General features: G+C 33.9%; 2 protein-coding genes across 4 annotated transcripts in view; both read right to left on the minus strand.

The window, feature by feature from the left end:
• Positions 1 to 3,901: 3,901 nt before the first annotated feature.
• LOC108908980 (glucose-6-phosphate 1-epimerase) lies at positions 3,902 to 7,425 on the minus strand. The gene is made up of 6 exons (XM_018713187.1): positions 7,359 to 7,425; positions 7,172 to 7,223; positions 6,724 to 6,782; positions 6,511 to 6,667; positions 5,012 to 5,219; positions 3,902 to 4,702 (listed from the first exon to the last, which is right to left on the minus strand). Exons 1-6 carry the CDS (start codon positions 7,423 to 7,425, stop codon positions 4,412 to 4,414), a joined length of 834 nt encoding a protein of 277 aa, XP_018568703.1. The 3' UTR covers positions 3,902 to 4,411.
• A 1,946-nt stretch (positions 7,426 to 9,371) lies between these two features.
• The window catches only part of LOC108909281 (solute carrier family 12 member 4), a 147,835-nt gene continuing 130,022 nt past the window's right edge, over positions 9,372 to 27,184 (minus strand). For 2 of the 3 annotated variants that reach the window (XM_018713591.2, XM_018713606.1), the window contains exons 2-14: positions 17,321 to 17,838; positions 16,679 to 16,911; positions 15,196 to 15,380; positions 14,824 to 15,142; positions 14,256 to 14,768; positions 14,011 to 14,204; positions 13,787 to 13,955; positions 13,330 to 13,735; positions 13,157 to 13,264; positions 12,742 to 12,861; positions 12,541 to 12,686; positions 11,910 to 12,049; positions 9,372 to 11,758 (exon numbers count right to left, since the gene is read on the minus strand). In XM_018713591.2, the coding sequence (XP_018569107.1) occupies positions 11,667 to 11,758; positions 11,910 to 12,049; positions 12,541 to 12,686; positions 12,742 to 12,861; positions 13,157 to 13,264; positions 13,330 to 13,735; positions 13,787 to 13,955; positions 14,011 to 14,204; positions 14,256 to 14,768; positions 14,824 to 15,142; positions 15,196 to 15,380; positions 16,679 to 16,911; positions 17,321 to 17,838 (3,143 nt within the window). In that variant the 3' untranslated portion in view covers positions 9,372 to 11,666. The remainder of the gene's footprint in view (positions 11,759 to 11,909; positions 12,050 to 12,540; positions 12,687 to 12,741; positions 12,862 to 13,156; positions 13,265 to 13,329; positions 13,736 to 13,786; positions 13,956 to 14,010; positions 14,205 to 14,255; positions 14,769 to 14,823; positions 15,143 to 15,195; positions 15,381 to 16,678; positions 16,912 to 17,320; positions 17,839 to 27,184) is intronic. The other variant, XM_018713598.2, reaches the window with a different exon arrangement.

Here is a 27,184-nt window from a genome sequence, read left to right on the forward strand (position 1 = left end):
TATTGTTCTTGGAAAAAGTTTTACTCTTCAATTTTGACAAATATCGAAATAAACAAAAATTTGTTTTGTGAGAAATAAAAAATATATAAAATTATGTTCTAAAAAATTTTTATTGATTTTATAGCCGCATGAATTTTTGAAACGATTGGAGATTGGAAGTAAAATATGTATTTTATACTGGCTTAATTATTCCCATATGTCAGGTGGTATGTATTTTTTCAATGTTTATTTAGATTTTTAGATCATTCACTAATTTGTTTATAGAATTGTTTTTTTAGTGTACATTTGGTAGGAATAGGCAGCCTGATTTACTCAGGTTACACACCATTGAAATTTCGGAAAGGGTAAGACGCACAAAGCTAGATTCATTTTAAATTCAAAAAAGTTGCGCAGCGATAAATTATATTTAATGCGCATGCTCAGTAACATTGATATAATTTAAATTTTTTTATTACTATAAAAGTCAATATTGTTCAATCAATTTAAAAATACAAATTCTATAATTCTTTTAGTTTGTCACTTGGGGTGTGAAACTTCTTAAATATTTCTAACATTTCCCGAATATCGCGATATTTAAGGTCATGACAAAGAAGACATTTTTTTGGCACTTATGTCTAAAGTACATAAGGTCGAACATCCATCTAGTAAAAATACTGAGAAATTCTTCATGACAATGTGTACTATGAGGTTGCCTATTATTTGGCGTATGTTACGTCACTACTAAAAAGGTCTATTGTTCTTGGAAAAAGTTTTACTCTTCAATTTTGACAGATATCGAAATAAACAAAAATTTGTTTTGTGAGAAATAAAGAAAATACAAAATTATTATGTTCTAAAAAAATTTTATTGATTTTATACAGCGGCTTTATTATTCCAATGTCAGGTGGTATCAGCGTTGCCAGATTTTTTTTCGGGTAAAGCGGGATTTTGAAACTTTTTGAATAAAAAAGCGGGATTCTTTCGTCCAAAAACGGGACATGACGCATTTGTATAATTGATGCCTAAAAAAAAGTCTCAGGATATCTGGGAAACAAATTGTTTTCAAAGAAATCGATGTCAGATAAACAGACTTGGAGGAAATAATTGATGCCTAAAAAAAAACAAATCAAGTGCGGGAAAAACGGGACTGAGCCTGTCCCGCGCGGGACATTTAATTTTGGGTTAAAAATCGGGACGTCTGGCAACGTTGAGTGGTATGTATTTCTTCAATGTTTCTATTTGGATTTTTAGATCATTCACTAATTTGTTTATGGAATTGTTTTTTTAGTGTACATTTGGTAGGAGTATACAGCCTGATTTACTCAGGTTACGCACCATTGAAATTTCGGAAACTGTAATTACACACCATTGAATTTTCCGAAACGGTAAGACGCACAAAGCTAAATTTTAAATAAAAAAAAGCAACGATATTAAATGATGCATTTGGCTTTGTTGTAATGTTCAACATTGTTTTGGTTCACCCTTTAACGAGTTCTAACACAATGTGCTCATGCGCACTTGGTAAATACCGTTTTGGTTTTCTCAGAACCGCGCAGGTACTAAGTTCAGAGTTCGGCATTCCCAATATTTTACATGTGCTTTGTTCATTAAAAGGCGAAGATGTCTTAACGATTGATTTTAAAATTCCATCATCAAAAAAGAAAAAATGATTACCTATTTTTAAATACAATATTAATCGAGATTTTTTTGTTTGCAACACTTTGTTGGTACCTATGGTACTAGCATCTAGTAAGAATAAGAAAACAAAATTACAGGCGTAAAAAAGGTTTTTATGTTACAATTATTTTATAAAGCAGTAAAAACAGTGAAAAATACAGTACAGGTTGGATGTGCGGTACCGCAACGGTACCGGACGGACCTGTGTAGCAAGCTCATCACCGCAAGGATGTCGCGCCTCACTTTGCCTCACGTCTGTCGCGATGTTACTGTTTCCCAGTTTCCATTGTAAGTATATGATTTCATTTGAGGAATTTTAAAATAATTTTAGCGCTTATTGAATAAGCTTAATACTTTTAATGTAACGGTAAGTAACAGCAAGAGGTAATAATAAAATATATAATTTAATACCTGTAACAAATTATAAGCACTAATACTGTACTTAACATATGTTTTTTAAATAAATTACATTTCTGGCGCCCACAGACTCGGTGTGTTCGAAAATGTTCGACGTGAAATTATACCTCGCTAGTTGATAAACATTAACATTCTCACTACATAAACTTTTACAATCCAGGAATTCCAGGAAGCCGCCGCGCCGAAGGTATAAACCAAAGGTGGTCCTAAGCCAAGCATAAAGAACCTCCGTTACGCCAATATTTGTTTATACTGATTCCACCGCCCTTAAGCAAACCTATTAACATGTTTTTGTGTAGATAAAACAAGAACGTTTTCGAAATTTTAGACCGTGTAACTAAAATATTTGTAAGAATTATTATATTCATGAGGTATGGTAATCTCTTAAGTATACAGGTGCGTACCACTAATAAAAAATTATTAAAATTAATAGTTCCAGTAAATACCTTAGAGTACATAACTGTAGACACAAACCACAACGCGCATTGAAAAAGTTTTACACACTTCGATAACATTTTGAAATTTCCGCTACTGATCCTCGAAATATATAAAAAATAAATTTGCTGTTTCGGCCTTCTATAAGGTTAGTCATTCCTTTGTATATACAAGGCGGAGTCTAGACTAGAGGTAGACAAATATTCGCTTGAAATTGAATTAGCCTTCTGGGAACCACTGGACGAAAATACCTACCTCATGATTATGGGACCGACAAAGCGTTGGGTTGTTTTAAAACAAGCTTATATGGTACTGAAATAGATTTCCCCATAAGTTATTCGAGGACAATAGTTATTTTTAATAATTGCAGTCGCTTACAAAAATGACTAAAGTCGAAAAATATCCTTTAAAATCGCTGTTTATGGTGGTTAATAATTATTTTTCTTTTTTAAGGAGTTGCTTTCAAATTTTCCAAATAAGGGACTTATATGTTTAGATATGAGTAATAACATAATGTTTGAAAATTAATGACCGATAGATAATTGATCACATTTCACATGTTTCATTTTAAGGTAAATTACCGATTTTTAAATGACCAGATCGATAGTTATTTTCAGATATTATTTATTTTAGTTCGTATAAAGAAGTAATGATTTGTATCGAACTGAGATAACAAAATATGTAGTAGTCTTAAATAATTTTTGAAAAAATATTGGTCTTCTGGGTACAGTAAAAAATGTGTTTATGCTTAAAATTTGGATCCTGCTCCATTAGTCGAAAGTTTCGTCTAAATCTCGCTCTTGTAATACCTTACGACATTTACCCAACCCGTGCTAAACAAAGCTGCCGGAGTGTCCTTCCCTCTCCCATATTTACTTTGTGGTCAAAAGCATATTAACATTCAACTGAGTATTCTTCTTTTCACTTTGTAGCTTTCTTAATTTTTTTGAACGTTTTGAACCATCTGTCCAAGCCTTTTGTAAAGTTGGTTGCCTAACAATTAAAAAATGTGAATACTCCAGACATACAAGATGTAATGTAGCAGGTAGGTATATACAAGGTGGTTCATTAAATTCCACTGGAATTAAATAAAAACCCAATTTTAGGTTAGATAGGATAGGTTAGAAATCCGATTAAAATTTATTTGAAAACCAATAAAAATAAAATCTATTATATATTTTTAGTTACCAAAAAATGATTTAAAAGGAATCTTTTTAGAGTTCACAAAAACACAGGTTAATTTTTAATTAAAAAACTTTGTTTTGCAGATTATTGCTGCTAGATTTTACTCAACAAACTAAATAGAAGCATTAAGAAAAACAATATTTTCAGTAACAAATATTTTGGATATATAATTTTTAGAGGAAAATCTTCGAAAAATGAAACAAAAATCTATATGATAATAATTTATTTAAAGTTTAAAGCGGCCCTAACAATAAGTTAGCTATCAAAAGTATAACTTCATGAAAACATCATTTACTATTGCACGATGAGAACATAGGACTTATCATAGTACTACCAGTCGTATACGACATAAGGCTAGATTTCTCGGGGAATGTAGAACGGTGGATCAACCACAACACATTCCTTATAGTAGAGTGATTATTCTAAACTATTGCTTTTTTTTATAAAAACATGTATCTTGCATAAATACATTTCAGTTATATTTTGTGTTGCTAACGTTAACGGTACAGTCTCTACATACGCCATGATGTATAAAAAGGAAGCATTTAAATGTATTCTAACTTAATTCATACAATCTCTAGTACTACCAACTAACCCACTAAACAAACCAAAATGCATTGCTCTGGAATTAATTACCAACACATAATATCACTCGTATCAATACAAGATTTAAACCAATTGCAGTTTGCGGACGGGCGTTAAATATTGTTAACACTCTTCACATGACCTGCAATATCTGGCTAGCCTCGAAAGCGGTACCAGGCACCAGAATCACTGGGCTTGAAACGTGCCCCGCCTCAACACATACCATGTTAGGATACTCGTCGTCTCCAAAATCCGACATTTCCTTAGCTTGCTCGATCCAGGGATTCCAGATAACAGTGTCGGGGAAATTGTATTTCTGGATACGCATCTTTCTACCCGACACCACATTTGTTATTATGTGTTCCTGAGGCGTGTTTTGATAGATCCTGTCTGTCCATTCTCCTATTGTCACGACGTCTCTGGTCTAAGAGAAAATAACATAAAAAAATACAAATATATTTTGATTTTGTGAGTGGCAGCAAAATTTACTCGTCTGATATAATTTAAGTATTTTAAATTTTCGTTCCAGAAAGAATATTCCCATATTTTGATACTTTTGTTCAATAACAAAAAAATTTTGTTACAGTGTTTAAAGAAAATATTATAACTTAATATTTTATACTCTAAGATAATAAAAGAGCTTATCCTTCACAATACATTATATTACATGGGAAAAAAATGATAATATGCAATTCATACAGTTTTATTATAGCACGATAAGGATTATACCTACCTCCTGGTAGACAGTTCCGTCTCTTGTCTTATCTATGAAAGTGCAGCCCTGCAGCCCAGTAATTTGACAACGACGGACATCAGGCACCTTAAAGTATGTGTGCAAAAGCATGTTAAAGCTGAACGTAAGCTCCTTGCTTGGGTTGTATACGGCTATATTAAAATGCAGTTCTTTTTCACGAAGAATCAGTCTATAAGTCAGTCGAAACCTAGAAAATAGCGATTCAAGAAATTTGAATTAATCCTACTCTTTAAAATATAATTAACATTCAAATAAACTGAAAAATATAATTAAATATACAGGGTGATTCAGAACTTATCCAAAAAAAATTATGGATGTACAGGGGACCCTTACAAATACAGTTTTGTAAAGAAAAAATCAAAAAGGGCAGTTCGAAAATGATTTAAAAATACACTTCTGCACAGCACTGGAAACTGGTCCACTGTAAAACCTAACGTCGCACAATGTGACCAGCATGGGGTGTAATAAAAGCGGACAAAAACTTTCGCAAGGAAAGAAATATGTAAATAGAATTTTATCGCACCTATTTTATATCGGCAAATTGCTTTTATTAATTAATAAAATTAATTTGTGTTCTAAATAATAAAATCATTTGACATACCCGATGTTACAACAACAATTGTTCAAAATTTTATCCACCAACGTATAAACACATTTGGGTCCGTCTTACTCAGTTTCTACGAACTAACACAAATGTTGTCTTGCTTCATCATAACACAAATGCTTCACCATAAATTAAAACGATATCCATCAACTTCGAATTGCTATACATGCAAAACATTTTTGGCAATAACTACTTAGAAACTATTGTAAACACCACAGGTAAATACTATCGCAACGACGATTGCAAAATCTGATTTCAGTATTCGGAGTCGCTGAAGCCACGTGGCTCTCCACACGTATTACGAATGACGCTAGAGACTACAGTTGTCCAGCTATGTAGTGGTTGAATGTACCATAACTTCAATATTTTTTTTCTCGGAAACTATAAGGATTTTACAAAATTTTTTTTACGATATTGACTCCATTTCTCATGGCGCATCTATTCCCAAATTTTTTTGGATAAGTTGTGAATCACCCTGTATAGCAAGTGAAAAACTATTTTAGCAATACCACTAAATAGTTCATAATTGCAAAAATATTATGGTGTACAAGCTTAAGTAATAGTAAGTACTATTAGCAATACTTCGGCAATATTTAAGTATTAAAACAATTGATTATGTCAGAAGTACCAATGTGTGTGTGCATCTGAAGACATTACCCACCCCCCCCTTCCCCCCTCCACTTATGAGTAATTAATTATGAAAATGGGTATTTTTTGGCCAGCACTTTCCTATAATATTTAATAACATCACTCAATAAATTTATTTTGCCATTTCACAGAATTTTTTATAACTAATTTGAAAGCTAAATATTTTTTACAGTATAGTAGTAGTATTTTCTTTTCTTTGAAAATATGGCCTTCTAGTCATACTTACTGGTAATTCCACATGGAACAGGTAAAATCTGTGTCCATCATGGAAAATATTGCTTCCACATCACCGCTTGCTAATCTTTCAGGTGCCTTTTCTAAGTTCCATCGCACAATTCTGGCAAAACCGTGTTGTGGACCAAAAGTCCATGGTCCAAATTGTGCTGAATGTTAAAGTACAGTTAATTATTCGAACTCAAAACTTTTTTTAAATACTTACGAAAAACAAAAGGTATTCCACCTCTTATGGCCTTTTTACCGTCAAAAACAGCTTGTTTGCTAAAAATGAAAAATGAAAAATAAAACATGAAACATTGTTTCCATTTCATTTTAATTGTCTAATTTTTTTGTTCCATTTATTTTTAGGCACCTTCAACCAAACAATTTTTTTTTTATATTTGAATTGATTGATTTAATTTCTACTGTTTTATATTTTCAATGTATTTATAATTACATATATTGTCTTTCATAATATTTAAAACTTGAACGAGAATTACTTATTAAAACTAAAGCCAGTTTTAAAAAAAAATAACAATATTTCACTTAAAAGTGAAGTTAAAAATAATACTCTACAAGAAAGTAATAAAGTGAGTTTTTTTATTTTTTTTTACTGGTCATGTTCATTTGTGCATGCAATAGTTCAACTACTTTATATGAATTAGTTTTACCTCACAAACAATTGTTCCTGATTATTCACTCGCCAGGAAACCACAGTGGCACCTGAAATTTAAAAACATGAAAAATGTTTTTATAGGTTATGTTTATTTTTTATGAAAGTATGCGTCAGTTTAAAAAGTCATGGTTGAGGGAATGGTGAATAAAAGTATAAAAATTTTTATGAACGTTTGGACTTGCCATGTAAGTTGATAGTGCAAGTGGTATTATTTCCTCTATCTAAAACTACAACACTGGTAGCAGCCATAATAGATTCAAAGATGCCTGTACCGGCCGGCCAAGAGATGCTGCCGCGTTGTTTTTAGCCTCTTCCCGCACTTGGATCACACTTTACCGCGATATATACCTGCGCGGACACCACAGGTGTTAGTCCCTCTGTCGGTAGCGAAAAAAATAAGGCCCGCAGAAAAACCAAGTAAGTTACTGGCGTCGATAAATATACGTACACTTCGATGCAAACGAGTGAGCTGGAGTCCACGAACTTAATATGCAGAAGCACAAACGACCAGTTTTTCATTCATGTACAAAAAACAGAAACACTTTAGATAATGGAGAATTGGGAAAAGCAGCGCCATCTTTCGTAGAATAGGAAAAATTTGGAAACTCTCTTAATCCATAATGTAGTTCGTGAATCGTCCGCAAAATTAAATACGTTCTGCATTCAAAAAATTATAAAACTAATAAAATTATTATTATTTACTGAATTTTTATAGATGCACGGAAGATGCATTAACAGTTTTCAAATCTAAATGAGCTTTTAGCAGATAGTATTAATTACTTACAATTACTTACTTTATAAATAATGTCGATTCTTCAAACATTAATGTCGTAAAATCAAAATGGCGCAAAGAAGACATATACAATGTGTTTTGCCATACGTTTTTCTACCTAAATTGTTAATTCAGTTCCTGTTTCTGCAACTACCTTCATTTTGTCATAATAATGCAGCATTTTTAAATAAATTCACATGTCGTGTATCGTTTTATTTTATATGCAATTTATGAACTAGCTGGTTTTTGTAAACTGACTTGCAACGGGATAATTTATTGGGCCCCTCATAACATTTTCTGACTGAAACAATAAAGTAAACTACAAATAAACTAGTGACTGTACAGATTTCTACTGTTAGTTCTTAAAATATGGACAGCCCCATCTACTTGCAAGTAGCTTACGTATTAGTTCATTCAAACACAAAATTCCCAATTTTTACAATCAACTGTAATAACTGTATTGTAATTAGGGAACTTCTGATACTTTTTTTAATGATGTATAGTAATTTTACTGAACTAAACTTTCTTGTTATTCTGTACATATTTCTTTAAACTCTCACTCACGTTTTTGTTCTAAGTCGTATTTGTTTTCAGTACTTACCTGCATATTGCTAACTGAAGTTATCACATCTTTTGCACTTGAGATAGTCGTTTAAAGATTACCTTTTTAATGTAAATTGCTGATTCTTATTTTTTTACTCAGAATATTAGTGAATGATTAGATATTAAATACAATAATGAGAATGATCGAGAATTAAATTATACGACTCTATTTCTTTTCTGATGTTTATTTTATATGGTTCATTCATCTCAGTTAGTGCATTAGTAAAAACATAGTTGTTTAATTACAAAAACACAAAAGGCTCTGATATAATTTTTATCTTTTGTGTTCTTCCAGGTATTAGATAGGCAACTGCTAATACATTTCTCTGTTTTACAAGTTGCCTTGTGCCATATATTTTAATAACATTTTTATCAACACATTAAAGTAGATAACAGCAATTTTATTTACCAAATGTTCCATTGTTATAAACTTGTATTGAATGCTATTTACATTTGAATATATAAAACATCGGCGAAGTTTAAAAGTTGAGGAAAAGACAAAGTGGATTGATTTTGCACCTCATTCTTTGTTGAAGTGTAAAATCAATAACTCGAGCCTTGACCTCGAATAATGAAAGGTGTCCTCACAGACAATGTTTCCAAAATGTAAAATCTTGATTGAAAGGTAAATAACATAACTTTCAAAATAATTTCGATTTTAAAAATAATTTTAATGTCTGTAAGGTCTTTATTACTGAAACTATTTACATATAATGCGATTTAAATGATGTAAGGGGTACTATTTATCCCCGAATATTTATTTTTATTACCGTACCTGAAAAATAAAAATAATAAGGTTATGGTAAAAAAGAACAATATATCTACGTACTATTCATAATTTTATTTCATGTTTTATCCAATGAACACATTGTCAATAATAATAATAAAGAACAGATTGCGCCATTTACAATGTTATTTAAGGTTACAGACATACAGAGAAATAAAAGTTGAAAAACATGAATAGATGTTAAAATTTGGATCGAGAACTACGAGTTAACCGATAGTTTGGCACATTTCAAGATCATCATATTCCTCATGTATTTATGCACGTAATTTTTCTAAAAAAAAGCAAAATTTTTCACAAAAAGAATTTTGGTCAAGGGAAAGCTAGTCGATTTATTTCTTCTTCCTTTAAAAATCAGTCCATGTAAAAAATATGGGGCCGTGGCAAATGAAAACCCTAAATATTAGTGTCATTCCTGTTAGTTTCATCGATGAACTCGATCCGCGACTAAAGTACTGACGGAGGCAACAGACTTCGAAACGCTAGACGCCATTAAGATTTGCACCAACAGTCATAATAAGTTGATGTACAATGGCGTAATCTGGGCACTAGCTACGTTAGTGATACTTTAATATAAATAAATAGAATTTAATATTTTAAGGTACCTTTAAGGCTAGTTGAGATCACTAGTGCACTATTTATCCCTACACTTGCGCTGTTGCACGAGATAGTATAGTATAGTGTAGACGGCGGGTAGCCACATTTTTATAACAACGGAGCGACTCTTTTTCGGAACATAAGGAAAATAGGCCCTCCCATATGCCTACACGAAATATAAAAATATACTTTCCAACATTTGTCAAAATATATAACTTTTAAGTACCTGAAAATATAATGTATTCAATTAATAAATTTCTTCTAGTTTGTTTAAAGTTTAAGAAAATACAGGAACAACTCATATTTGGTAAACATGGGAAAGACCTCTTGTGATGTGTGAGATGTGACTTAAAATGTGTTTATGTTGGGTTTCATTTGTCATAATATTTTTGTTTGAATATTGGAACTACCTCATCTTTGGGAGCTAACAACTAAATCAACAAAATTTAACGTCCTGCACTAAACTCCTACATTCCTATGGATAACAAATATATCAACAATAAATAACAAACCATGTAACATATAAATAAAGCACATATTATACAGTATGATATTTGTTTGACAAATCAGTTAATCTACCTTATCCTTATGAATAAATAGTAAATACGTCAAGTGTTGCGGACATGGTCCAAAATGGCAATGAATTTATCAGATAAAATTCAATATTTTAAAAGTTTGTACGTTTGGACCATCCTTAGCCGCTCCCTACCATAGTAAGCGATCAGTTGGTCATAGCTCGCGAAAATATGTTGAAGATTGTGTCATACCGCACCCTCCGCCGATAAGTAAGGATTGTACTTATTTAAAAAAAGTATTCTTCGCAACATGTTGGATATTCTGCAAAAATGTGTAGACGTGAAGTTGGGGAACGGGAAATGTTTCCGAAAAATTTGGAATGTGGAATAAAAAATGCTAACATCTACAAATTACTGCATTTTAAGACATGTTACCAAAGTAGTCCAGCAAATACAGTTTTATCACTCGTAATTTGACATTTAATACAGTAATTATTATTAAGATAATATTGCTCAAAATCTTTTTTTCCTAATATAGTTAAATAGTTATCGAGAGAACGCATGTTATTACCATCTAACAGAAAATAATAAGAACGGCTGCTTTACGACTTATAGGAATTGAAATATTAGTTCCTTGTAAACTTGCACCAAGATGGGTCAACGAAACCGAAAATACGAAAGCATTTAGAATAGTGTATAGGCAATTCATGCACCGCCTTCATGTTTATTGAATAAAAAATGATAACCTCTACGTATGAATCCACTGAGAGAGTTGTAAATTAAGTTTTTCGCAGGAAATTTATGATGTAACAGAACTACATGAAATACACTCGATAGTGTTAGCAGAATTATCTACTCTACTTCTTATGCTACGCCCTATCATAACACTGCACGTCATTACTGGCCTCGCCAGCCGCCATTCTTTCGTAGAAAAATGAGCACTTTTCGTAACCAACATTTTGATTGATACAGTATTATATAGGTTAAAGAATCACGAAGCCTACATGAGCATTTCATGCCCATCCGGCCAAATACAATCTATAACATTAAGAAGAATAAATAAGTATCTCTTTGGTATAATCACTATTTTCATTTGTTTTAACATTCTAAAATACTGTTACGCCATCGTCATTTCATGTAGCAAATGTTCTTTGATTATTTTTATGCTTTTTGGCAAACTGCGGCATCTGATGTCGCAATTTTTGGTGTCACAATAAAATTAAGAATAAATGGTGATGACCTCCTGACCTCCGCCACGCACCATCAGCACTCGCTCCAAGCCTTCGGTGAGCACCTCTAAAAATTCCATATCTGAAAATAACACCCTTTGTTTACCATCCGCACAATTCGATCGATCGTATTCTGCTTAATTTATTAACAGTTTCGTTGATTGGACTGGATTGAATGGAAATGATCCTGGATTCATCTGTGATAATCGACTACAGCGATAAATTCTACTTACAATTTGACTCTTTTTCCATTTTGGTGTCTTTGGGAGGGCCGGGTAAATTCAAAATGACTAGTTGAGCGTCGTGAGAACGATTCACTATCACTTCATTCAGCCTTACTGCGGTATGCATACGACGAACATTTCCTTCGTCACTGTAAAAAAAAATGCGTAATATCATCCACAGGATATCATAAATATCTTTTATAGTTACAGCGTTATAAATATTTGTATAATAAGACATTGCCCGGTGAAGACTACTTTTAAAAATATGTTACGTCTACCGTTAAATAAGGTCGGTAGTAACTTGTGGCGAAGCCATTACTTCAGTGTGCAAATTACTTATGTTTATGGGTTGTTTAAGTTTTTGTAATTGTCGAAATTTAAGATTTTTTATGTTAATGTTATTTTGTTCAAAATTTGGATAAACAACTTACTAGCTACCAATTGTATCATACATTTATACAACTAAAAAATGGAACAGTATCCAACATCATCGGACTTTATACCATAGTTGTCTCTTGCTGCTCACTCCATTTGTGTACTAATTTCTATCTCATTCAATTAGTTACTATATACTAGACATATTGGCTGTTTTAAAATTCTGTCTTTCTATCTGTAGGTAATTTGTTAAGTCCTTACTTACGGGGTTTTTGTTACGGGTTTATTGTTTTCCTCTGAAACAGAATTAGAGTTGTGTTCATTTGTACACTCCTTTTCTTTTTCCGATGAGTCTTCCTTTTCTTTAGTCGAATTTTCACAGTCGTCTTTCGTTTCTGGGTTAGGCTGTAACTGTTCGTATACATAAAAATTAGTTAAAACGTAGATAATTGTACAATCATTTTACCTCATTTGTAGGTTCTTCTCCCTCAGCCGTTTTGTTATCGCCACCGGATCCAGGTTCCTGAAAACGCACTTTAGTCGCTATTTTAGCGTCTGGATGATGTTGATCTACAATTGACTGTACCTAAAAATATCAACTCAAAATATTACGGGCAATAAAGCATAAAAGAATGATGTTGATGGATTCCTAATAAGAGAGGTTTAAAATGAGGGGAAGAATGGTAACAGAATAAAACCGTGCAAAAATTAATAAACCATGAATCTAGCAAACTGCGATTCAGCTTTACCAATGGGAGTTTCTCTTCTGTCGATAATTCATTGAAATCCACCAAAGTCTGAACCTTGCGTGTCAAAGATAATTTAAATTAATTATGTAGTATTAACGGTAAACTCTCGTTAAATCGTATTAGCAAACTTACCACTCCTAAACTTTCTTTCTTGTTTAAGCGAAGTTCTCGCAACATCTGGTTACGCTGCTCCATCATCAAAGTTCTTTCATAAGTGTAAGCCGATATATCGTGATCCATCTACAACGTTAAAGTCGATCGATATTTACCGTATTTAACAAGGCAGTTTTAATTTTTATACGAACCATTTCTACTACTTCTACTTCAGCTTCGATTCTTAGATGATATAGGAACGTCTTAAGGTCTTTCTTCATCTGTATAGAATTATCCTCCATTTGAGCCACCGTAAAAATGCGCATTTTGCAATTCTTCCAAGTTCTATGTTGTTTTAGTAAGAAAGGCAATAGCATGAGCAATCCTCCATCGTGTACTATCCACCAAATATCGATATTTCCAACAACTTTATCTCCAGAATCCGGAAAGAAGTTTATGCCTTTAGGAACCAGTAAAGCCATACGAGCCGCAGTGACATTTCTTACGGTTTCTAAGAATACTTGCCAGGTGCGATCATCTTCAGACTGTCTCCAACCATACGGCCATCCCAATATCACTGTATTTGGTTTGAGACCACCCAAACCAGCCGTTTGCACTCTAAAATGTTCTACGTTAAACACAGATCGGTTGGAAGATAAATAATCTTACAAGTTAGAAAGACCCTCAGTAATGTCTCGAGCAACTAGAACATCAGCAAATCCTTTAACCCTTTCCTCTTCCATTGTTTTGCTCAAGCTTTGCTTTGCTGCCATTGCCTCGCCACAAGAGCGAGTATATTCACCACCTATTACCGAGGAACATATAGTCAAACCCTTTCCTAAAATATACGGTTATTAGTGGTTGGAAAATAAGAAAAAAATCAAAATACAGACCAGCTTTGAGCTGAGCTGCAAATGAAAATAGTTTTCTGTACTTTGGCAACAAATCGGATGTCAGTTTAACTAGAATAAGAATCTGGGGTCTCCAATTCTTAGTATGAGGTGGCCCTTCCTCCAAACGTAGCAATGAATACCTAGCAGCAGACAACGCCAATCCTCTGATTCCATCACCCCATTCCTTTTCAGCGCTAAAATGTAGTTGCTTAGAGTTTGAAAAATATCGAGTTATTTGATCTTACCCTCTGTATTCGATGTACTTGTAAATAATCCCTGCCATTGCCATAGCCAACAAAGCTAGATACCATGAGGTCATGAACATAACAGCTATACACAGCGACAAACCAATGAAAGACAGAGACCAATGGTAATACTTGAATCTTGGTCTCCAGTTTGGAGTTCTCAGTAGTGTTTGTAGTGCGCATGCAAGGTTAACGAATCCATAACACATTAAAAAGAACATAGAAAGTAGAGGTGCCAATACGTCGACATTTCCAAGTAAAATACCACATTGACAGATTAACAGTGTGAGAATTAAGGCTCTTGTTGGTTCACCCCTGCTTGAAGACACTGCAAATGGAGCTAAAAATGGAATTATTCCATCCTTCGCGATAGCTTGGAGCAGACGAGGGGCTCCGGTCAAAGATTGCAAACCAGCACCAAGAGTCGATAAAAAGGAACCTATCAGTATCACCCACTGATTGGGCCAGGCTATGTTTGCTACCACTAGTTTCCCTCCTATTGAAGAACCGAATCTAAAACGCGTTTTTGATTAGCGAAACTGGTTTCATTGATGATTAAAATACTTACTTATCCCTAAGTAGCAGGTTGTCAACGGTTCCTGCAAATAACAGAACTGAGGACAGATATACCGTGGAGGTAGTTAGAATAGCACAAATAGTTCCTATGGGGATAGATCTTTGAGCGTCAGCAAGGTCGCCTGACCTGTTAGAACCAGCCATTATGCCTGTTACTGAAGGGAAGAATATACCAATAAGTATTGTAAAACTCGTTGTAATGTCGGCAAAAATTTGGTTAAAGGTATCGTCTCCTAATGGTTCAGTGTCAGCTGGTTCTCTTCCTCTAGCAATAAATTGACCTTGTTCCAGGAAACTGTCGTAAATATTATCTGAAAAATATGTGCTTTGTAGTAGCTAAGGACAGCTTGCAGTCAAGGCTTACCAAATAATACTCCGGAAGAAAGTCCTTTAATACCTCTGTCGATCGAGACATCATGTTTATAATAATAAGGATCACAACTCTCATTTCCAGTTGGACAAAACATTTTGTGCAGTACCCCTGACGGGTCTTTGTTGCAGTTACTTATATTGTCCATTTTTAGTACTCTATTGCCAAGTAAACACATGCTGCAATCACGTAATATTTCTATAACATTTCATCTCGAATGTGAATCAAAAACATAATGTACTGTACTCTACTGGATTTGATCTCTGATGAGTCGAAATGGAATGAAATGGACGTTTGTGAAATAATTTACAATTAATACACATAAAGCGAATGCAGTTGATTATCTAGTGCACATCAATTTGTATAATAACGTAGAAAATTCATCTAGATGAACAATAGAAGTCAACTTCATAATATAGTTTAGCTTTAAACATCATACAGACAAACTCCCAAACTAATTAGTGTCAATTCCGAGCATTCTAGTACGAGAGAAGAGGGAAAATCATGTTATGTTGTCCCGGCACAAGTGGCTTATTGTTTCAGGTTAACAGTCAAATAAAATTATCATTACCCAGAATGCCGACCACTTTGTATACTATACAACCCCTTCAAACGTTCAAAAATACTTGACATCGCTATCTATTTTCAAGCAAATTTCTACAAATTCTACATTAATTATTCCGCAATATTTTTCTGTTAATGTGACTTCATTTGAAAAATCCGTTTTTGGAAACATTAATAATGATACATTCATGAGACAATTTAAGAGTTTTCGTAAGATATTTAGAGATTTTATGAGAATCCAAGGCATTAGAGATGAAGTCGTATATCGCGAGATGCAAGGTATTCACGCTCGATCTTCATCTCATTAAGTGATTATACCACTAATACAATGGCTGAGAGACAACAATGGGGCATAACATCTAGGATTATTATCTACAGACAAGTGAACAAGGATGACTTATGATGGGTTGGAGGGTTGGGTCTATCTTTGAGCCGTTGGAACATAGACAAATATGGAACGCTTGGAACTCTATACATTAGGAGGTTAAAGTCACATTAAATGGCGAATTATCTATTCATCTCTTCTAATGTCAAATTGTAATAATATACTTTCCGAAGCTCGTTATAGAGCTTACACATCGTATAATTTACTTAAACTCAATGCATACAAATTACTGAGATTACGTTTTGAATTTCAAGAAAAAAACTGTCATTTGAAGCAGTTTAACGCGTCACTAAGTTGAAATGGTTTATTTTCAATTTATTAACATTCATAGACTTTAACTTAATGCATTTGTGCACTATATCTATCTAAATACTTATACCCCTAACCCTTACATGCATCAGACATGCTCAGTCATGCTTTTTGTACTGGAAATTTATGTGAACATACAATTGGGTCAAAAAGTCTTTGACGTCAAGTTCAAACTTGTAAATTTCCTGTACGTGTTTGTTACATTGATGTTATACTAACTGTAATTTATCATTGCCGTTGATATTGACAAAAATTCCAATGTACACAGCCAAAATGGAGAAAATGACACATGCAAGAGCGACTGTGGCAAATTTGTTGACAAATTTTACTCCCACAAACACTATGGTGCCCATCACCAGTAGGAGTCCAGTGCCGTAGACTCTAAAGTTGTTGTATTTCACTTCTTCGTCGGCTATGTCTCCAAATAAGGTTAGACTGGACGTCATGTACATCTGCAAAACATTTCCTCCATGCCAACAAAAGTTCCGTACCAGTTCACAGATTACCAACCACCTTTGTTAGCCTATATGTTTGTTATTTGTGTAACTCGCGTTACTTATCACAAAAAACAAACATCATGCAAATTGTAAAAATAACTATTCCTCTTTCATTGCCTTTTGATGTTTGACTAGGAGGTAAATTAACAGAAACAAATACCAAATTTTAAAATTCTGACACGTACCTCTGTCATACTATTTACTGGAAATAGCTAATGAAAATAAAGAAAGTACAGTAAACGAATGCTCAACCCGAAGCTGTCAATTAGTAGTAAGAGGTTAGTAACTCACAAACCACAAATATATAAACTAACATTTTCCATCGTGACAGTTCCCAAGTTAGTACTAACACGGAATCACTTACCAAGACAATTTCTACGGCTCCGACGATGTACATAGCCCCAGCCAAGGTGGTGCCCGTGTAGAACAACATGCCCACCGCCCCTCCAAATTCGGGCCCTATTGACCGGGATATCATGAAATAGCTTCCACCTCCAGGTACCACACCGTTGGTAGCGATGGCAGACATAGATATGGCCGTCAGCATGGTCACACAACAACAGCAAAAAACAATAAGGAACCCCTGGATGACGCCTGCTGTGCCTACGACCCAGGTCAAACGAATAAACAAAATGACACCGAAAATGTTTTGGATGCAGGGGAGATATACCCCTATGAGCGTGCCCATCCTGGCGGCGCCCCCAGCAGGCCGAGCGTCGGGGTCGTTGGAGGCAGGAGGGATAGTGTTGGAATAGTTCGCCAGGGAGCTGATGAGGGTCGATATTCGCGGTCTGTCCTCCATTTCCTCGGAGTACAGGTAGAGGTTCGTCTCGTACCCGGACGTTTTTTCGGATACGAAGGGTTGATCATCTCTACCATCTCCTGGAACAAAGAAAAATTGTTTATAGTGTTCTCTAAAAAGAAAAAAGTTCAAACATTTAACAGTTGAACTGTTTGTGACTCTATGTTATGACACCTGGCTATTGTTCTGATTAACAGAATACAGGCCGATTTTAAGCCTCTAATTGCAGTGAAATACATGTAAAAAGCGAACTTATCTGTTAAAATTGTGACATTAATTATTGAACATTCTAGTTTCACGGAGGAATATTAGTTGCCTTATTAATAAAAGAGCTTTGCAAAGTTGGTAAAGTCGCGGCTCAATGGAGAGGAGATCCCATTTGCTAAAGAAGCCGAGCACTATGAGTAGTTTCTGACAAGAAACTAACGTGACGCTGTCCTCTGCTTCACGTAAAGTAGTTAGTTTTTGGCGCATTTCTTAAGCCAAATGGCATCCTGAGTAAATTCGAATGGTGTGATGTAGCCGTTTCAAGTTGGAATCTGATAAACTTTAACAAGATTCAAATCATTTGATTTGAATTCAGCTTTGATTTTATTTCATATCAAAACAGTTTTATATATTCGAATATAAAATGTGGAATTTATATATAAAATGGCATATTCATGGGGATGAAAATCTATCAGCCTTCACTACGTTCGTAGTAATTATGTGTTGCATTAAAAAAAGTATACGATCTATTCGGATTTTTCACGTGAATATATTTCGGAAATAGGATTAAATTAGAAACTAGTTAATGAAATATTGGTTTACATTGCTTAGGTATGGGTAAATTAACGGTAGTCTAAATATACATACATGATTTAATATTACATCTGCATAAAAATATAATAATCTAGTTAGTAGTTGGTGACGAATTTAACACTTGTTTGCTATCCACACAACAACTATTAATCCTATACGTATTACGTTTTATTTAGAAATAATATAAGATATCAGTTAAGTAAATAAATTTGCCAAAGAAGCCGAGCACTATGAGTAGTTTTTGACAAGAAACTAACGTGACGCTGTTCTCTGCTTCAAGTAGTTTTTGGCGCATTTCTTAAGCCAAATGGCATCCTGAGTAAATTCGAATGGTGTGATGTAGCCGTTTTAAATTGAATCTGATAGCATTCATGGGGATGAAAATCTATCAGCTTTCACTACGTTCGTAGTAATTATATGTTGCATTTAAAAAAGTTTAAGATCTATTCGGACTTTCCACGTGAATGTATTTCGGAAATAGAATTAAATTAGAAACTAATTAATGAAATATTGCATTACATTGCTTAGGTATGGGTAAATTAACGCTCGTCTAAATATACATACATGATTTAATATTAGATCTGCAAAAAATAATAATCTAGTAGTTGGTGAGGAATTTAAGACTTGTTTGCTGCCCACACAACAACTATTAATCCTATACGTATTACGTTTTATTTAGAAATAATATATCAGTCAAGTAAATAAATTCGCTAAAGAAGCCGAGCATTATGAGTAGTTTTTGACAAGAAACAAACGTGACGCTGTTCTCTGCTTCAAGTAGTTTTTGGCGCATTTCTTAAGCCAAATGGCATCCTGAGTAAATTCGAATGGTGCGATGTAGCTGTTTCAAATTGGAATCTGATGATAAAACTTTAACAAGATTCAAATCATTTGATTTGAATTCACCTTTGATTTTATTTCATATCAATACAGTTTTATATATTTGAATATAAAATGTGGAATTTAAATATAAAATGGCATATTCATGGGGACGAAAATCTATCAGCCTTCACTATGTTCTTAATAATTATATGTTGCATTAAAAAAAGTATAAGATCGGACTTTACACGTGAACGTATTTCGGAAACTAGTTAATGAAATATTGTATTACCTTGCTTAGGTATGGGTAAAGTAACGTTGGTCTAAATATAGAGCTGTTTACTACATACATGATTTAATATTACATCTGCAAAAAAATATAATAACCTAGTAGTTCGTGAGAAATTTAACACTTGTTTGCTATCCACACAACAGCTATTAATCCTACACCTATTACGTTTTATTTAGAAAGAATATAACATATCAGTCAAGTAAATATAAATTTCGATTTTGTTTGAATAAGTGAAGTTTAACTTTGCTAAATAAGAATATGAATGTCTTATTTACGTATCAGTTTACGTCGAACTCATAGATGCTTTGATATTCCTATTTCTGGAGCCAGCATAAATACATTTTTCTCTCGGATTATTGCACAGATTGCAATAATAAGGAAATGATAAAAATAGTTCGATCACGACGCTATCGGTAATCAAGAAGTTGCATTCGAAAACATTCGAGTGAAATTAAATCATGAATATCTCGCTTCTTTTCCATCACCTCCTAGCGAGTTTGACATTTTTGTTTTCAATTAAATTGGTGGTGTTAAATTAAAACGTTACATGGGCGTGCACTAAATTTAAGCTTTCATTATTTTGGTTATTAATAAAACGATCTAACTGTCTAATTAATTAAATTTAATCCAGAGCGTTCGATAGCTTGTTAAGGCGTCAAATATTCAAATGCGGTTCTAATTACGTTGACTACCCTGATAGGCGCCTTGTCGTTTTAGGAGAGTAAAACAGGGAGTGACACTCGTTAAATTTGATGTTACCGTAATGTCTCATCAGAATGTTTATTACATACTAAGGAATAAAAATTTACCCTCTACGGGTGTACAAGATATCATAAAACTGCTCTCATAATACTGAAATTCATACACCTACAAAGCGTAAAGTGATGAAATGGTATCTTATGTTCTACGAGACTAAAGTGTATATTGTAATCCCAATAATGAGGTTTTCCGAAGAATAAAAATGCACTTTAGTCCTGTGCTACTTTGCGACAAATACAAAATCCTAATACACTATATTTTTACAATCTTACGAAACAATCTTAATGGTGCGTTTACAATGAACAATGTCAAACCGTTGCGTCTACGCTCGAGATAACGCCATCGCTAATTGGGTGAATAAAATGTCGCGAAAAGCTACACCAATCACAGCCGGTGAAACAGAATGTTGTGTTTTAATATAATCTCGATGTCATTGTTTTAATTTTACCGAAATTTAATTGCCAACGTGAAGGAAATAAAAGGACCGTTCCGAACAAAAAGACTGGTCACGTGGCTTGTAATCGTTTATGAAAGCACTGTCGTATACACTGTTTTGTATTCTGTGGTCTACCATGGTAAAAATTTAAATTGTTTTCGTAAATATGTTCGCTTGTTCTAATTCGAGGGATTAGAAGTTTAATCCCAGGGGATTAAAGGTGACACTTTCATCCCGGAAAATAAAACGGCACCTTTAATCCTCGCGAAAACTTTTTTAATACTACTTGTTCGTTTTTCCACTCCATTGCCAGTGAATTTAATCCGTATGGATTAAACAATATACACCGAAAATTCCTCCTTTACACTTTAATCAGCGGAGTGTAAAAAACATACGTGTACTGTTGAATATTTACAACCACTTGTTAAAAAGTTATATTTATATCTTGTTCCAAACATAACGTACGTATTTAATTAATTTACATTTATCGTGTTTGTATTTGTAGATCCGTTTACATCGATAAATACTGAAATATAAAACACTCTTAAAAAATATGTTCCGTTTCATAGTATATATATATATATATACAAATTTTCCTATTTTCGATATTAACGGAATTTATACATTTAATCTATTATACGTATATGTTTTATATAATAATTAATTACACAGTTACTAGTTTTGCGTTTAATTACATGTGTGTACTCTCACCTTTATAATGTATAAATTTATAAAAACAAATATGCCAATGTAAATTACATAAGTACATAAAAATTAAAATTGTGATGAAATCCAAATATATTGCTAATTGGCAATTCGAAAGCCACAATCACTCACATGCACACAAACGTAACGCGAATTCAAATTTTGGTCCGCCCGATTCTAATACGTAATACAGATATATTTTGTCTAAATCCTGACAGTGGAGATAATGTAATCAATCAATAACCTGGATTCCATAGACATCATATTTCCAATAATATGAGAGTAATTAATCACAAAATAGGTCTAAGTGGCGTACACCATTAGCGAATTCCTATTTATAAATGACCCTTTCATTGTTTTGTGCAAATTTCATAGGCAGTAATTAATTCTTCCGGTAAAATTAAGTATACACATTCAGTGATATCCATTAAATACCCCAAATAGACTCGGGAGGCGTCCCAGTGTTCCAGTGACGTACCGATTTTTTTTAACAAAAACTGATACAAATTCTCTATTGACAAACTTTGATATTGTATCTCTGATGGGAACTGACGTGAAAATTTACTAGATGGTATCTTATTAGTACTTTTGTAATGCATATTATATGATTCTAAAACCGCCAGGCAACGGGTATACACTGCAAAAAAATTCACTCAAATTTCACTCAATTTTACTCAATAACGTATCAATTTACTCTGTTAGTATGAGTACAACTGAGTAAGCTATTGCATCAGAAACGAGTGAGTGTTACTCAAATCCGAGTTACTGCTAACTATCAATTGAGCGACTTCTGACTCTATTCTGAGTATATAAAACCAATTTAGAGTTGACTTTTTCTCTAATATGATTTAAGTTTAACTATTATCGAGTCATTTTTTACTCAGACTTGGTTTTTATTTAACTAAATATTGAGTTCAAAAATAAAACACTCGTAAATGATTAATTAGGATATACAGCGTTGAAATTAATTCACTTCGTGGGGCCTTCCCTGTCCTGGGTGAGACGCACCAACTGAGACCCGCCGCCGCCGGCTAAGGCCTGTTCTCCTGGCGATCACGCTTTTCTGGAGCAACTGTGGTCGAGATTACAGAAGCAATATGTAAGTGGTCCCATCTTCACGGCGCCATTCAATTTACTCGAAATTAATATACATTTAAACTCACTCAATAATGATGACATTTACTCTGATACAAGTGCACCAAGTACGAGTTTCTCTCAATGGATTCACTCCGAACCTTTATTGCCTTCACTCACACCGATTTTTTTACAGTGTAGGAATATATGGGCTATGGGGAGTTTGCCACTGTATTTCAAGCAGAAATTTTCTTGATTATGGCGTGTTTAGCAGAGGTTATAAACATAAACTCATATGCAATTGTGGCAATTTTTACAAATGCTGACGGAACTGGTGGAAATGAGAAAGCGGAAGGACTTGCTAGGAAGGGAAATAGAGTTCGTTGGTCCGGAGCGCTTTTGTGGCACATCTTCCAATGTGGTCAAGGGGGCTCTGGGCAAATGGACTGAGTCAGGTCATAAGAAATAAGTCTTGCGAGCAAGAGCTTGTAGTGTCCTTTGCAGAAAAGAACGAATGTGTTTCTGAGCTTGAATAAAATCCGGTTCAGAAAAGTGACGGGACTTATAACGGGACACACAGCTAAGCCTTGTGGACAGTCCAGTCTGCATAGGATGTCCCTCATCGGATGAAACTTCTCTGCATATACTGGGCGAAGGCTCGGAATAACGCTCCTGGGAAAACCCTTTCAGGAACCTAAGGAGTTGAGAGAAGTGTCGGCAAGGAAGTTTGGACTTTGTAAAAAGGACAAAACTACTTGCTAAACAGGTTTGAACATTGGGACGCGCAATATAACCTAACCGCAGGTACAAGAAAAATAATGCGTATTGTGAAGAAAAAATAATTATACAGCGAAAACGAAGCTCAAATAAAATATACGCAGATATTAAAAAACGACATATTATCCAAAATACGATTCTGATATAACAATTGTGTAACAGTAACCAATAATTGTTTAAAGTCAGCAAAATAGATATCAAATAAAATTACAGTATCTCTTGCTGTTATAAAAAAAATAATTTTAAATTTGGACAATTTGTTTCTAGACATCAAGTCCGTAAATTGGTTAATGACATTCGTAACATTGAGCAATCATCTACGGAAGAAAAGTTAAGGCTGTTATATCAACAAATAATTGTTTATTACAATCAACTGCTTGACAGATGTCGTTAATAGAAAGAAGTAATACTAGAGGTCCAAGGTTTGAGTCATGAGGTTGCAAAGTTTATGAAATAATTCAATTAATGGGAGTCTGGCCCAAATGTCATTCTAATTTAATTTCTAAAAATTTAGCATTTCTTTTACTTTAATGATAAGTAGTTTAATTTTTATTGTAGTTATAAAGAGAAATTATAAAGTTAATGTTTAAAGCGTCTTTAATTTCAGTCGTGAGGTGTTACTATGTCATTCCAGAAATGTAAACCATTAAATGAACAACAAACAATAATATTTACTATATTTTCCTTTACCTTGACCTAGAGATTGCTTTAGATGCCCGATTTTGTTGAAGAGGGCACCATCTTACCAAACTATTAATCTCTTTGCCCGAATGGAACGCCCTCGAGAAAACCCAAACCCGAAACCGTATTATTCCAAATACCACACCAAACATTCATGAATTCTGCTCCTTTCTGTGCATCCGTAATTAACTTTTCAGGATGTACCTCAAAGAGGGTCAAAATGTTAACAACGGTTTCCTTTGTAAATAAACGATGATCTTAGATCGTTCCTGCCGGTTAATCCGATTTCTCCACGATTTAAATCAAAAGAGCTCGGCCTGTAATTAAGTTTTATCCATTTTTATTATGTACCGATGATATTGTATTTGACACATCCCATAAATTTCTTTAATATGAGTCATTTCGGTTTCGAGAGTGCCGTCGAAGCTGTAAGTACGTAGACCCCGAGCAAAGTCGGAAACTCCCTAATGGACTCTATTATTTAATTTGAAAAGGGTTAGATTATACCGGTATAACATTAAAAATGTCATTATTCATAACTTTCACACCGCCTTTCAAAGAACGTCCGTATTGTTTTCTGGGATCCATTTGGTTGGTATAAATTGTAAAATCATGTTCCTTCTATTGATTTTTCCATTATTCCATTATTCAGCAAACGGAGGTAAAGGTAACAAAAACAGGAGTTGTTTTTCTTTGACTGGGTATGAGGCGAAACGAAAATAATGTTTTCATTTAGCAAGCAAGCACCGACACACACGTATACCAATAAGTGAAGTTTCCAGTTATTTGGTCTTATGTTTTTCTTATTAGTATAACGTCTGGAATAGTATATTATCCTATGGACGTACGCTTTTACATTAAAGGCTTTCAGCTTATTCAAATTAAATTTAGAGATTTCCAGCAAATTATGATTATACAGGCATATAAAACAAAAAAAAAATGAACTAATCTGGAGACCCACTAGGCTATTTCACGTATTTTGACGCACTGTTTTGAAAAAAAATTTTTGGGCCGGATAAAAATACCAATTATATCCAAATTTAAACTGAATGAATAGATTTATTGAGGCTCCAATTGGACTATTTAAAATTCTGTAATCTTGAATGGAAAAATTCAAACTCCAAAGTATTTCTTACGTTTGTAATGCATTCTTTTGTCCTCCAACAATCTTACTTCATTTTCTTTAATATCTTTATGAAAGCGTTCACCTTGCTCCTAGTTATAATTACCCAAGTTTTCCTGAAAGTAGTTTAATTGGGAATCCAAGAAATTAATTTTTACATTAATTAAACCTCCTAAGCGTTGGTAGTTTCTTATCATTTCTGCTTCAATAGTATCATTGTCCTGGCTTCTGTGGTTCCCTTAAAAATTCAATATCTGCTATTTTATTACAAAGTGTTCATCGTGAAACATTTTTCGGAAGTTAGGTCCGTTGTCTTTTCCAATTTTGCATCACTTAAATTCGGAAATTGACTAGTTAAGTATTGGAAAGTATCTAAAGCCTTGACAAATTTTGGAATGTTGCTCTATAACATTGTTACTTCCTGGGTTGAGTGTTTCTCTGGTTCCATTTGTAACCTGAGGGATTATTTCTTTATTTAACCATCTTATGACCAGTATCATAACGATATTAACTTGCAAAAGAGTTTACCATTTACTTCTCGAAAGGGAGTTTATAATTGTAATTTAATTAACACGTTAATTAATATGTGGGAACTTAGAAATGTTGTACGTTCAGAGAATGAATTCCAGACTTACCGTACGTCGCTCATGTAGAATACAATCCAGTTGTTGGTTGTATAGGGTGACACTTAAGTTGGAAGACACAAAACTTTCCAGGAAGGATTTTAATAACAATAAAAACAAAACAAATAAAACAACGGTAACACAACAGACTCGAACAAACATTATTGATTCATTTACACCCGACAGCGTACCGAGATTCAGGGAATGCGAGATCCATAGCAATATTTTGAAAGACTATCCACTATTAAATTAACCCGAGACTCTAAAACTAAGTAGACTGCTCAATGTGGAACCCAAGGAGAAATTGCCTTTTTCGGAGATCTCTTCAGAATTCGACACCGCGCTTCGACACGCCCATTTCTTGGGTTCCGAAGTTTCGGTTCCTATCTTACTGACGGGATCCCTGAATATCGGGACGCTTTGGCATAACTATACCATGTTAATAGTTATCTAATTGACTGAATTTACAATTGTATGGATAATTTTGAGACTAAACTGACTTATAAATAACCCTACACCTTCCTCTTGTGACTCCTTATAGCAACACAGCAACACGGGACGGATGAGTCAATCTCATTTAATCTATTCATATAGCTGGGAGAATCCGCCTAAAAATCGGCTATTTGACCTATTATTTTCCACACAACATTCTAACAACTTATTTAAATATCTTGGAATTCCCACGTCTTTTCGAATGCATTTCGCGCGTTATTGGAAATATCGATTTTTCCCTTCACAATGGGGGAAACCATTGCTCACAGATGCCTAACACATGGCCCCGACGGTCTAAGTGAACTTGTTCAAAAACATTGCTAATTTTCATGAGGCCTTCTCTTGAAAACCCTTAACTTTTCGATAATTATTATCCGTTCCGAGAACTAACAAATAAACTACCACGCGTCCAGGCTCTTGTTACACATTGTTTCTTTTTGTAGTAACTGTTTTGGTCTCGACTAATCCGATAGACACAAGAAGCAGATATTCTTGATTGCTCTATATGATTTTCACCCATTATGCTTTGCATATTTAATTTTCTGCAGAACCCATCTGAGGTTTTCATAACTTTCAATGTGATTGAGGAACAGAGGCGTTAAGTTTCAATTGACTCATCAAACCATGAACATCTGTACAGTACACCGAAGAGCCATCGTCTCTGATATTGATCCTCGACTCTATAGTTCCGCAACTAAATGTTTAGCCACGTCTTTTGGAAGCTTTATTTTTCTTATCAGATCATTCAAATTTCTCTGATCTTCATCTTTCACCATCAAACACTTCTGATTTTTTTGATCATATCAATGAAGGAACACTTAAGTACAGTATTTTCGATCTCTTC

Source organism: Anoplophora glabripennis, unplaced genomic scaffold (genome assembly GCF_000390285.2).
Source record: "Anoplophora glabripennis isolate ALB-LARVAE unplaced genomic scaffold, Agla_2.0 scaffold9, whole genome shotgun sequence".
NCBI classification, from domain to species: domain Eukaryota; kingdom Metazoa; phylum Arthropoda; class Insecta; order Coleoptera; family Cerambycidae; genus Anoplophora; species Anoplophora glabripennis.